General features: G+C 38.0%; 1 protein-coding gene across 3 annotated transcripts in view; it reads left to right on the top strand.

The window, feature by feature from the left end:
• Positions 1–13,653, top strand: part of Sh3rf1 (SH3 domain containing ring finger 1) — a 159,987-nt gene that overhangs the window by 89,743 nt on the left and 56,591 nt on the right. For all 3 annotated transcript variants that reach the window (XR_013091106.1, XM_076852357.1, XM_076852356.1), the window contains exons 3-4: positions 10,868–11,143; positions 12,154–12,249. Coding sequence is in view for 2 of the 3 variants with exons in the window: in XM_076852357.1 (XP_076708472.1) it covers positions 10,868–11,143; positions 12,154–12,249 (372 nt within the window). In the remaining variant the exon portion in view is untranslated. The remainder of the gene's footprint in view (positions 1–10,867; positions 11,144–12,153; positions 12,250–13,653) is intronic.

Here is a 13,653-nt window from a genome sequence, read left to right as displayed (position 1 = left end):
TGGACTTGTCAGGACTGGCTTAGTTGGTAAACCTTTTCCCCTTAAGTTGCTCTAATTTTTTTTCTTTAATGATCAATATATTTAAATTTTTCTTTAATGATCTTTAATGATCAATACATTTTTTTGGAAGGGAGCTTCAACAAAACAGCTTGCTTTGAAATAATAATATAGCAGTTGGTAAAATTATTCATCACAAATGGATGCACCTTTTTCTTTCCAGTAGCATTTCTTGCAGTCAGATGATGGAGAAAGCAGAGAGTATAGGCAATTAGTATCTTCATGTAACACTCAACTTTAGTACCATGGAATATTTATAAAGTATTTGTAAAGTATCATTTCCAACAGACTTAATCAAAGGTGAAAGACCTCGGCTGGAAGAACTAGAAGGTTGTCTCTACTTCCCTTTCTGTGAATTCTTTTTGAAAACCACAATTCCATAGCTTATGCAGGTTTATGGAGTTTTTTGTTTGTTTGTTTGCTTCAAAGTGAAAAGATGTTTCTCTGAAGTAATCATTCATTCTTTACTTTGTAACTTCGTATTTCATTGACTAGCAGAGCATTCCTTTGAAGAGTAGTAACAGTAATACACACTTACTGTGTATTACTTTTCTGACCTTGCAAAAATAAATAGATAAAAGGCAGCTTGGCTGCCAGCTGCCCTGAATGGTCTCTGCTTTTCTTGATGCCCCGTTGTAGGGGATTAGACTCTGAAGGATTGAGGCTGCCTTAATTTGACTTCTATAGTCTAATTCATGTTCTTATTATTTCTTTTCAAATGTCTTTCTTGCTCATTCTCTCTATTACTACCCTCATTCTTGAGACTCGACCCTTTAAAAAAGAAAAGAGGACAAAATTATCAAGAATTATTTTTTTCCCCAATCATTTGATTGCCATAGAAATCATGGTATTACTAGAGATCATAAGTCAATCTCTTCTTTTGCCTTTGGGCAGAACCAAACTTGTGAGACTGTCCTGTTTTGAAATGCCTCCAGTGAAAGAGATATAACGATCCATTGCAATATTTAACAACCCTCTCTGCCAGGAAGTTCTTTTATCCAACTTGAATAATACATACATCTGTCAAAGTCTGCATTTTTATTTTCTTCAGTGAATATGAACTGGTCTTACTCTCTTTGTGTAAGCCCTTTTCATAGTATTTGAAATTTTAATTTTATCACTGTGAAATTTACTAACCATCTACTTATCCATCATAATATTTTCCAGCACTTTTCATCATCTTTATTTCTCCCCAGTGTGACTGCACGGCTTTTCTCTTCCTTTTGTTTGTGGATTCAGAAGGTATCCTGGACATCTAGTGGGAGGCTGACTGTGCTTTGTACAGGGTTAGGTTGTAGCTGAGATATTACATTATGCACACCCCTGTTTGTTTAGAGGTGCATTTACTGTTGGAAAAGTGGCCTTCCTTCAGCTCTTTAATCTCTGCACTCTTGGACTCCAGATTTTTTGTTTCTGCAGTTTTGCCATTCTGTTCTTTGCAGATGTAGCTTGGAATTCACTGTGATACTTGGGTGTATGTACATAGTGACATATCTGCTATATTTGATTATATTTTTTCCCTAAATGCTTCTAGCTGGATTATGTGTATAAAACATTTTTATACTGAGATACATTTGCATGTGTGAATTAGGTCTTAAATGTACAGCTAATGATTTTTGATACATTTCTATACCTGGGTAACCAATATCCTAGCAAGATGCAGAATATATTCAGTCTCAGAAATTTTCCTCAAGGCCCTGCCACTCATTCCCCATCCCACCACTGCTGTTCTGATTTCTATCACAATTGATTTGTCTTACCTATTCTTGAATGTCACAGAAATATAATCATGTGGTATTTATTGTGATTATTTTTACTCACACATATCAGAAATTTGTGGGGTTTTTTTTTGTTGTTGTTTTGTTTTATGGTGCTGGGGATTGAATCTGGGATCTCACACATCTAGGCAAATTTTTGACCACTGAACTAAACCTATACATACCCCCCGCCCCAAAACACACACTTTTAAATAGTTGAGTGCGGTTCCATTGTTTATTCTCCTATTGGTGGACATTTGAGTTCTTTTCAGTTTGGGTCTTATGAATACTGGTACAATGAGCATTTTTGTGCAAGTCTTTGTATAGACACGGTGTTTTCATTTCTCTTGGGTTGACCTAGGATTGAAATTGTTAGGTCATAGAGTAGATATAACTTTATAAGAATTGTCAAGCAGTTTTAGACTCCTGCTGGCAATAAATATGAGTTCTGGTGCTCCACATTTTTGAACATTTTCTGTTGTCATTGTTTACATTTTAATCATTCTTATGGATGTGAATAACCTTATTGTGGTTGTTTTTTGCATTTCCGTGATTACTAATGATGTTGGGTCCCTTTCATTGCAATACATTTACCTTTCTCTTTGAAATATATTTTTAAATCTTTGCCTGTTTTTAAGTTGAAGTTTTGTTTGTTGTTGATTTGTGGGCGTTCCTTTTATTTCTGGATGTGAGTCTTTGTCAAATAGAAGCATTAAAAATAGTTTCCTAATTTGTGGCTTATATTTTTGATTTCTTCATTGTGTCTTTTGATGAACAGAATTTTTCAATTTTAAGGAAGTCCCATGCATCAGTTTTTATGGTTAGGGTTTTCTTGTTTGTTTTGTTTTTTTTTGTTTTGCTTACCCTGTCACTAAGATACTTTTCTATTTTGTCTTCTAGAAAACTTCTGGTTTTCACATTTGATTATGGGATTCATCTCTTGTTAATTTCTCTACACAGTGTAAGGCTGGGGTCAACCCCTTCCCCTCGAGTTTTTAATTGTTCCAGAATCTTCTTTTGGAAAGGTGGACTTTCCCCAATTGGATTGCCTTGGCACTTTTGTCAGTTGTCGGTATATGTGTGGGCCTATTCCAATGTTGTTTTAATTCTGAAAGTTCCAACTGCCTTTCCCATTTAATGGTATGTTTAAATTATGTGGGCATTTTTTTTCTCCAAGGTATTAGCATTGAAAACACTGAACAAAACCCCAGAAACCAGGTAATTAAATTTAACTGAGGCCTTATCTGACCTCTTAAATATTAAAACCTATTCTCACGTGCCCTTCTCCTGTGTATTTCTGATTTTTCCTACCTTCATGGGTTTCTGTAAGGATTAGATAAAAGACTTTCCATGCAGTTTCTAAATGTGGTCATTCTTCCCTGTCTAGCTGCACAACCCTGAGCCCCAGGGTCAGGTGGGAGGCTTACCACTGGGTGGAGGCAGGAAAAGGGCAGATTCCTTACCAGGAGTCAAACTGTTTCCAAATAGGTAGAAACATGACCTTTTACTAGGAAACACTCCCATCCTGCCTTGAGTCCTCAAGCTGGTAACTCGAGTTACTGTAGGGAATTTTCCCAGTAACATTTCCTGTTCTCTGCAAACTACTATTGTAATTAAACATGTAATGAAACAGAAAACTAATATTCAGGGCAGTGAATGACATGAACTTCCTGAATTTTACTTCAGTGAATTGTGTTCTCAACAGCTCTTTTCCCTTACAGCAATCCATAAGATTTGTTTTCTTTAATGATTTGTCTGTCAGTTGGACACTCCCTTGTCAAGACTATCCAAGGAAAATAATTCAGCTACATGACTGTTTTCTCACAACTACTATATGAGTTTGTAAGGAAAATATTTGTTTATTGCGGTTACTATATAATTTGTTTCACATTTTTCAAATGCCAGCAGTTTTCTTAGTATAAAACACTCGAGTGCCCATGTCCAGAATGTATGATGCCTTTGGTCATGTTTCTAGGGCCTGTGGCAGTAGACACCCATTAGCAGAACCTGCTCACATCTCCCTGGGTTTTTCTGGAGCACCTTAGTGTGTTCCTGGTTTCCCAGAAGCCTCAGGGAATATGAATGGAATTTCTTCTTCAATTTTCCTTCTCCTCAAATGTTTCAGAATAGAGTGTCCATCATGCACTGTGTACATCAGAGGCAGTAAGAAGAGACTAACAGCATGCCTTCATGAGGTGTACCTATGAACACATATATATATATGATTGCATATGTGCAACATTCCATGATAGCAATATATTATGTAGATTGATATTATGTAGATTGATGGCAATATATTCAATGATGGCAAACCTAACTATCTATAGAATTGTCTTTTTAGTTGCTTTTCCTTTGGATATAGAATTTTTCCACTTATCCATCCACACCTTAGTGCTTAGCCCACTGGAGATAACATTTGTGTTCTCATTTACCCATCCAGCAAGAATTTATTCAGATGCTGGCGTAGGTGCTTATGATGTCAAGATGAATGACATACAGTCCCGGATATTCAGGAGGTTGCGTTCTAGCAGGGGGAAGCAGGTTGTAAATGGAGTGAGGTGAAAGACATAATAGTAGCATGTATAAGACTTTGGGTGTATGTAAGAGCAGCACCCTCATCACACTTAGGTGGGGGAAGGTTTGGGAGAACCTTCTTCAGTGAAGCAGTGCCTGAGTTGGGTCCTGAGGGACAAGTGACCCTTATGTTTGAGGAAACAGTATGTCCTTTTGACCTATACAAGAATCAGGTCTCTGCTCTTAACATTTATACCTGGGTCCAGACAATAGAAGCAGCCATCCTAGATAGATAGAAATATAAGGGAACGAAATGCCACATAATTGCCAACTGTAGATGTATAATGATGCATATTTACAAGTACCAGGGACCTTTGAAGAGAGGAAAAGAGAGAAAAGATGGGTTGTTCTCAAGGAGGAGGAGGAGGAATGGCATGCTTGAGATTGGAGGTGATGACAGAAGCCTGGTTTGCTTGCTGAGGATGAAAAATATGAGGTGGAATGGTCAATCCAAGTGGAGGGCCATAAAACTCATGATTTAGAACATTAATTTGATTTAAGAGATTTATCTCTAGCTTGTAAAGACACGGGTGGTGTGGACAAGACCATGTTTGAGGAATTATTTTTGCTACTATGGTTATATTTTGCTGGTTCTCTTCCTACCTCCCTGGTTTTCAGTGCCACCCCCTCCCCCAAGCTCTTAAGTAAAGTATTTTCCTAAACAATACCCCATAGTTCACATCTTCATCTACAACACTGTTTTCAAACTGGGCTCCTGGGTACCTGCTCAGGCTGGTCTTGATCATCCCACACATTCTTGAGCCAGGGTAAAATTGGAACCAGATTTGGAGTAGAGAAGGGCTGTCCAGCCACAAAGATCAGATAAAGCTGATCAGAATATAACAAGGGAGGGGGGTGTACTGGATAATAGAATAGGAGAATAGGAGGGGGAAAGAGAGTAATTATGATGAGGAAACATTTTTCTTAAATGCTATTTATTTACAACTGCTATCCCCAAAGTGCTGGAAGGTTTATGTTAGTTTGATTGGAAATTTCTGTATGTGGTACATTTGGAGTGAGTGGGAGACGGAAGCTTAAGAAAATGATTGTCAGATAAAAATTCCCAGCACAATCCTCTCCACAAGTAAATGCTAAAGGAAAGAACAAATAAAAGGTGGACTATAATGGGATTATAGATTCTTCATCCCTTTTGATATTGCTTTGGAAAAAATAACTTACAATAATCATCTTGGAAATTGCAATATTGAGATTGAAACATTTCACCCAGACATCTTGAGAACAGTGTTCAAGACTTATTAACTGTTAAAGAATCAGTATTTTATGAAATACTCTTGTCATATCTTTATAGGTATTTTACTTTGTAGGGAAAAACCAGCATAGCATATATATTGTTGTACAAAGGACTTTTAAAATAATTCTTTCCTCAACCCCGTCTTGCTGCTCATTACCATACTGTGTGTGGTGCTTTTCTATTTCGGCGATTTCCTTGTGCCTCAGTTCTTTCTGGAAAGTTTTTGAAAGTCAAGTTGGAATCGGGCAGAGTTTGTGCCAATTCAGATATAACTAAAGTTTTAAGTTATACACATTTTATAGCTGTTCACACTATATGAGTGTCTTCTAGATTTTCTTTTTAGTAGGTCATTGAATCTTTTTTACTTTATGGAGCAGTAAGAAATGCATGAAGGAATTTGAATTTAGAGAAGCTGTCTTGCATGCATATCTTGGCATTGGCATTTAAAGTCTATAAAATAAATTGGCAGTGAATGTTTTATTTACCTGTTAGAATAGCAGCTAGCACGTCAAGCAGCATTTTTGCCAGATATATTGGAATACACTTGATAGCACAGAAATGGAAGTGTAAAGCATTTAATCAAAGATATTTGTGGGCATATCACATGAGGATTTTAATGTCTGATACATAGGACAACCTGCATGTATAATTTAGAAGCAAAAATGATTTGAAAAATAAATCTGGTCCACTCTCATGCCTCATTTTTTTTTTTAAATGAGCAAAACAATGCAGTGTTTACTAAGTTATTTTAGGTGCAGAATTGTTTTACTACTTTGCCTGAATTGCCAAGCTTTTTAATAAAGCTGGCAACGTGAGTGACAGCCGCACACCCAAGGTTACACTGTAGCGTAGGGTTCTCTCTGACTTTCTCTCCTCTAAGCCTCCCTTTCATGTGTAGCCAAGTGAAAGTCTCCAAGTGAAACGTAAGCTCTGCAGATCCTCAGGGGCCGTGGCCTGATGAGAGGCTCCAGAAGAAAAGCAGCAGTTTGGAAAGGCTGTTGAAGGCACGGAGGGCAGAGGGCTGGGCGTTGACACGGCTCTCAGACCTTTCTAAGGAGATGAATGAGAAGGCATTGCCTCCCTGGGCCCCGGACATATTTTACCCGGAAGAGCAGTACTAGGTTTTCAAACCAATTGTTTTGGCTTTATCCTTCAGATGTTGCAGAAGGAAAATGTGTACTTTTATTGCTGTTCCAAGTTGTTTAACCGTTTACCCTTAATCATCTGCAGTCTGTGTGGGAATAAGACTTCTAAAGATCACTGAACTTTGCTTGATTTGAAATCAGAATAGAATTCGTTTTATTTAATGTGGGAAACCTTCTTTTGAGAAATTTGACACAAGCTGGCTTTTTAGTCTCTTAGAATTTAATTGAAAAAGAACACCATAGAAAAACACTGCCAGATGCACACATGTCTGCTCTTGGGTTAGATTGCCATAAGCTTTAGAATTTTGTTTCTATGGTTATTGATCGTTGAAATAACCATAGCAGTCAACATTTAACAAGTCAGTGTGAATTAATGAATTTTTGGTTTCATCAACAGAGATGAAATTCTAGGCTGGTCGTATCGTGTATCACTGTTCTCCTAATAAGTTTTCTCCTTGTCACTCAGTCTGTTAAGAATACATGATGATTGTAGGAGTACTTCATAGATCTGCTTTGTGGAAAAGTTCATAAGTCCATTAGGCCACTGGTCTGTGGAAATGATCTATAAAGAAATAAATTCCCTCAGTTCCCACATCAGCATATAACAAAAGAACCATACTGTGGGCCGCCTGGAATTTTACAGATCTCTTCAAGGAGCAATTCAGAATGGTTTCTAAGAGCCCTAAATCTGTATCTTGGTGCATGAATCTAGCTGGCATTAATTTGGGCAGAGTGGGCCAAATAGAGCTAATTGAGGTGGGGAAAAAAAATCGAGAGAACAGGCCATAATGGTGAATAGAGTTATTTGTCACCGAGTTTGTAATAGGAGTTTCAATTAATTCATGCGGGCTTCCAGTGCCTTACATTAGCCCTGTCAAGATGAACTACAGCCACATCTAAAATGCCATCCCCTATTAAACGGTGCATGTCAGTGAATTTGTAATTTCTTCTGTTCAACCAGAAGATGAATGGATTCTACTCAGAAAACAAATGTGTGCTTCAGAAATGCACCTTTCAAAATCCCGAACACTTCCTAGGAGGAACATTCTTTGCATTGTTATACAGTGAATGTATGTTAAAAATGTAATTGTTATGTGAATCCATCCAAAAGGAAAAGCATCCAGCTGCAGAGAGACAAATATACTGTCAGGTGCCCCATTTCCCTGGTGACCAGGCTTTTCCCACTGGGTGATAATGATGATGATGGTGATGAGGAGGACCATAGTTCATGCTTGTAGCCTTTACTGCCTTCTGGGCCATTTGAGGGGGTTATGTACATGAATTCACTAAATCCTTACAACAACCAGGTGAAGCAGTTGAGGAAAAGAGACGTTAAGCTGCCCAAGATCCCACAGTCTTTACTGAGATGGTGTTCAAGCGGTGGAGTCGGTGCTCCCAACTAATTAGTTCCCCCTACCACGAGGTCATAGTCTCTTTGGCTACAGACAAGAGTAGCTCTCTCATTCTTTTGTCAGTTCTCTATCTCTTCCTCCTTATGGTACTTATTGTGGTGTTATTTTGTTGTTATTTCCTTAAACCTATCTTGGGAAATATTGATAAGCTGTGGTAACCGGGCTTCAAGAAGTACATAATAGAGAATGGAGTGAAGCTTATGTGGGATTAGACAAAAATTAAAATTCTCCCTTCCACAAATACTAAGTGAAATAATGAGCAAAGCTCATAGCACTGTGAGGGACCAGCTCCTGAATGGCACCTCCTGGCTGGAGGGACCAAAGGGCACAGCAGAACTGCTTACAAGATTATGTCAAGGCTGAATGACAGGAGTCATGTCATTAGAGACCAGATCTTAAAGCAGGGTCCAGAAGTCAAGAGGGCATCAGTTACTTCTGAAAGGCTCAGATCTTGTTTTCCTGGGATATTGGCCCCTCAGAACAGCTTTAACTAACCAACCACAGCAGTACGTGGAGCAGCCAATGCAAAACGGCTCCCGGTAGCATTTTGAGAGCAGGAATTACTATTCCTCTGAAGCCATCCAAAAATATTTAGCAAAAAAGTTTGGCTTATGGGTAGTTCAGTCTCTAAATCTCTGAGTGAGAACCAAAAAGGAACTGAAAACCATAACATCAAGGATGTTAAACCTTTATCTATGTTTCTTGAAGGATGGGGGAGTATGAAGAAGTAATATGAGTAATACATTATTGATGTCCTTTCTTGAAAACATTAAGCTTTTTTTGGGCTTGTGCATTGCACATAGCTGCAGAGCTGTCTGCCCACCTGCCCACTTCACATTCCTTTTCTGTTCTACTGCCAGGCTTACCTGTCTGCACATGGTCACACCATGTCCATCTGTGTGCTTCAGACTCATGAGTGACTACATTGTTGGAAGGACACACAGATCCAAAGTCCTTAGCATGTTATTCCAGACCCTCCATCCATTGGCCTCTGTCTACGTCTCACATTGCTTATGCTCCTTGACTCCCACACCAGAACATTGCATTGTTTACAAACCCTAGTCCTTCTGCACAATGTGCTGATTCTCATTTCTTCCATCTTTGCTGGAGCTATCATCTCTGCCTGGAATGTTCTCACTTTTCTTTTTAGTCTTCCACTCCAACTTTCTTTCTTTATTATTTAAGACTAGGGAAATGTTTAATTTTCCCAGGGCCTGGGGTTGTGGCTCAGTGGTAGAGCACTTGCCTTGCACATGTGAGGCCTTGGGTTCGATTCTCAGCACCATATTAAAATAAATAGATAAATAAAATAAAGGCTTAAAAATAAATAAATGAATAAAGTAATTTTTTCATCCCTCAAACCTCAGTGTTTCTGCTCCCACAAACAGTTGCATATCTTTACACTGCATTTAATAAACTGTGTTGTCATTATTTCTAAGGAAAAGAACTGTGCTTTATTTCTCATTAAATCCTCAACACTAATACAGTGCCTGGTAAGAGGTAAAAGCTTGATAAGATGTTAAATTTAGTGTTTTCTAGATGAGTGAATAAATGATTGAGGACGTGAGAAACAGGAACCTGTAATCTAGCTCATTGAATTATTATAGTCATGTTTGATTTTCCATTTATTCTCTGAATCAATGATTGGCAGCAGTGTTCCAGAGAGGCCAGAGATCTTAAAATGACAACTAATGCTCAAGAATGGGCCCCGCTAATGCCATCGGGAAGTATTGTATTGAACCCATTTAATTCAATTGCCTTGGGGGTACACACCATTCAAAACCTGTCATTCAAAACCATAATTCAGTACAGCAACATTTAAACCCCCCTGTCTTATCTTATCAGCCTAACAGTGTTCTCTAATGAGGAGAGAGCAAAGTTGACTAATCTTAAGGTACACCAGACCATGTGCCTGAACATGTACCGATTATAAACTATGAGAGGACAGGAACTGTGTCCTACTCACAGTTGAATTCCAGACTCAGGTGGAGACTAAGCCCTAAATAAATACCTATTGAATTCACAAAAGAATAAAATCTCCTGCCCACATTAAAAGCAGCATCAGGAAAAGTTTTGCCCACAACCCTATCTCTGATTTTTATCAGTCAAGCTTAAGAACAGTTAGTGAATTGATGAATTATACTTCTGATTAAATTTTCTTCTCAGTGCTTATAATTTATTCTGATGATTAAAATACTTAATATGGACCTTTTATGAGTTTTTGAATTTCATGTCAGAGAATTATACTCAGAAGTCACATTTTCATGTAATAATGATCCCAGACAAGCAAGGAAAGGCCCCCACTAAATTAAACTTGGGAATAGAAGGCTACATTGTAGCTGGTGCATGGATATCTTCTTATCTTACTATGTATGTTTATTTTGTATTTGCTCTTTATTGATGGGGCACATAGTTTTTTGATTGTTTTTAACGTAAGATGTTCTTTTCAAATGGCAAAGTGTGGATTTGACCTTGATTTAAAAATAGTGCCAGTAAGGAGATATATATGTGTGTGTGTGTGTGTGTATCACTTTTTTTTTTTTTTTTTTTTTTTTTTTTTTGTGATGCTGGGGATTGTCTTCGAGGCTAGCACCATATCCCCAGCCCGGTAAAGTTATATTTTGATGAACATTTCTGGAGTGTTCATTGATATTTGTCTTTTTGTTTAAGGGTATACCTCAGTTACCATGTGCCAAAGCATTATATAACTACGAAGGAAAGGAGCCTGGAGACCTTAAATTCAGCAAAGGTGACATCATCATTTTGCGACGACAAGTTGATGAAAACTGGTACCATGGGGAAGTCAACGGAATCCATGGCTTTTTCCCCACCAACTTTGTGCAGATTATTAAACCATTACCTCAGCCCCCACCTCAGTGCAAAGCACTTTATGACTTCGAAGTGAAAGACAAGGAAGCGGACAAAGATTGCCTTCCATTCGCAAAGGTACAGTTGGGATGAATTTACCAGACATTCTTCTGTGTGTGGAATGTGGCTGGTGTTTTCTCTTGGAAAAAGAGTTTTGTGTGAGCTCTCTCACTGTGCTTCTAAAAATACCTAGAAGTCGTCTGCTTTAAGTCACAAGAAACGTAATTTTGCATGTAAACTTCTTCTATGAAAGATAATTAGGTTGATGTTCTACATGGAATGTTTTTCATATTTAGAACCTAAATTTATTTTAAGCCACTTTAAAGTATGTATGTGCCACTCAGGGATTTTACAGTACTGAATCATGAATAATAGATGAGATGACATTATTTCCTTATTTTATATGTAAGTTTATTTGCATAATAGCACCTGCAATATATTTACTGAATTGATAAATTGGTTTGGAATTTTAAGCAAAATATTATGGCTTTGTTTAAAAAAAAAAGTAAAGCAGTCGGATATGTGTTTGAATGGGCCTTTGGTGTGTTATCAGAAAGTGAGAAGCATCTGAGTACCAATTTTTTTTTTTTTTTTTTAGCAGGAATTGAACCCATAGGCGCTTTGCCACCGAGTCACATTCTCAGGCCTTTTTTGTATTTTATTTAGAGGCAGGGTCTCACTGAGTTGCTTAGGGGCTCTCTAAGTTGCTGAGGCTGGCTTTGAACTCACAAGCCTCCTGCCTCAGCCTCCAGAGCCACTGGAATTACAGGCATGCACCACCATGCCAGGCCTCTGGGAATCAATTTAAACAGAAATTCAAGGTGCTCAGGCAGATAGAATTTGAGGTTGCAGTTTATGGAACTAAATAAAATAAGAGGCCAACCCTTTGTGTCAAAGTTTGTGGTTTTACAACTAATAGAACGCCAGGTTGATGGGTGATTATCATTTAATTCATGCAGAGTTTGAATGTGTATTAAAGATATGTCACAACATTTTTACTCATCTACTCTTGAAACTTGAGTTCTTTATTGCAAAGGAAAATTAACTGATAAAGGGATCAGGGAGCCTAATGGTTGTTGTTTCTCCAGGATGATGTTCTGACTGTGATCCGCAGAGTGGATGAAAACTGGGCTGAAGGAATGTTGGCAGACAAAATAGGAATATTTCCGATTTCCTACGTTGAGGTAAGTTAACCTGTAGACTCATGAATTGCGTTAGTGTTCAGCTTAGTAAGTAAATCTTAATTATGCAATACGAGCCTTCAGGAGTCGTCATGGCACAAAGCAGCCTCAGAAATGCCTTCTCCTGGATCACTGGAAGAATTAGGAAAACTTCATTCTGTCCTTCAGTTACTGAAGATTGCAGAATGTTTCAAACTCTTTACTTCATCTTCCTGCTCAGAGCATTCCTGTGTCGGTTGAAGGTACTCTGCACCTCCTGTTCATCACCTGTACTATTTCCAGGTGTTCTATTCCATTTGCCAGCCCCAGGATCAGAAAGTTAATGAAGTTCCTGAGTAAGGTGAAAGATTAATGTGTTTGTTTATGTGCTTATCTCTTTCATTATCTGCCACATCATCAGAACAAAATAGTGACTCACAGCCAAGACCTTTAATAAACATTTGTTATATAAATCTTTCTCTATCATATCCCAGCAACTTCTTAGCTTTCCTCTCCCTTTTTAATTATCATGACTCCAAAAGCTTGTGGCCAGGCTTTCTTTTTAAAGAACGTGCATAGGGCTGGGGATGTGGCTCAAGCTGTAACACACTTGCCTGGCATGCGCGGGGCGCTGGGTTCAATCCTCAGCACCACATAAAAGTAAAATAAAAATGTTGTGTCCGCCGAAAACTGAAAAATAAATATTAAAAAAAAGGAACATGCATAAAGTAACCTAGTTCTGTTATTTTAAAGAAAAGCTGTTATGGTTTGGATATAAGGTACCCTCAAAAGCTCCCTTGTTAATAAAGGAATATTCAGAGAAGAAATTGGATTACAAGAAATGTAACCTAGTTAGTGAAACCTGGACCAAGGTAAACACTTCCTCCCCTGATTTGTTCTTGTCATGTATTTTGGTCAGAGCCATGGAAAGCTGACTATCACAAGCACAAGTTAAAAATGAGCTAGAAAGTTACAATTTACAGTAGGCTTCCATGACGTTGTGTATCATAAACTAAATGCCCTTCAGTAATAAACATTTCTTGCTGAAAACAAAATCAAAGGAATTTTCAAAGAATGAAGCATCCCCAGCCCCCGACAATCATACAAAGGTGCTTCGGTCAGAGAAGGCTTCTGGGGAGAAGTGAGGTCCTTGTAGGGATCTGTGTGCTGGACCGATGGAGGTTCAATGGAGAGATGGAAAGGGTGCATTTTGTAGCAGAAAGAATACCCAGGAAGGAATGATGGCATGTGCAAAAGCCAGAAAGTAAGCGAGAGCATTGCTGGGGGAATTGAAAGTGATTCTGTTGGAAAATTTCAAAGCATATATCTTCAGTATGTGAGATACAAAAATCATTTGTTTTGTCATCTTTTTATCTGAGACATTTATTTTGGCATGATTCTGAATATTAAAATGACAAATTATGTCAT

The sequence above is a fragment of the Callospermophilus lateralis genome, chromosome 4 (genome assembly GCF_048772815.1).
Source record: "Callospermophilus lateralis isolate mCalLat2 chromosome 4, mCalLat2.hap1, whole genome shotgun sequence".
In the NCBI taxonomy this organism is placed as follows: domain Eukaryota; kingdom Metazoa; phylum Chordata; class Mammalia; order Rodentia; family Sciuridae; genus Callospermophilus; species Callospermophilus lateralis.
The sequence above is the reverse complement of the archived record's forward strand: the minus strand, read 5'-3'. Positions and strand labels throughout refer to the sequence as shown.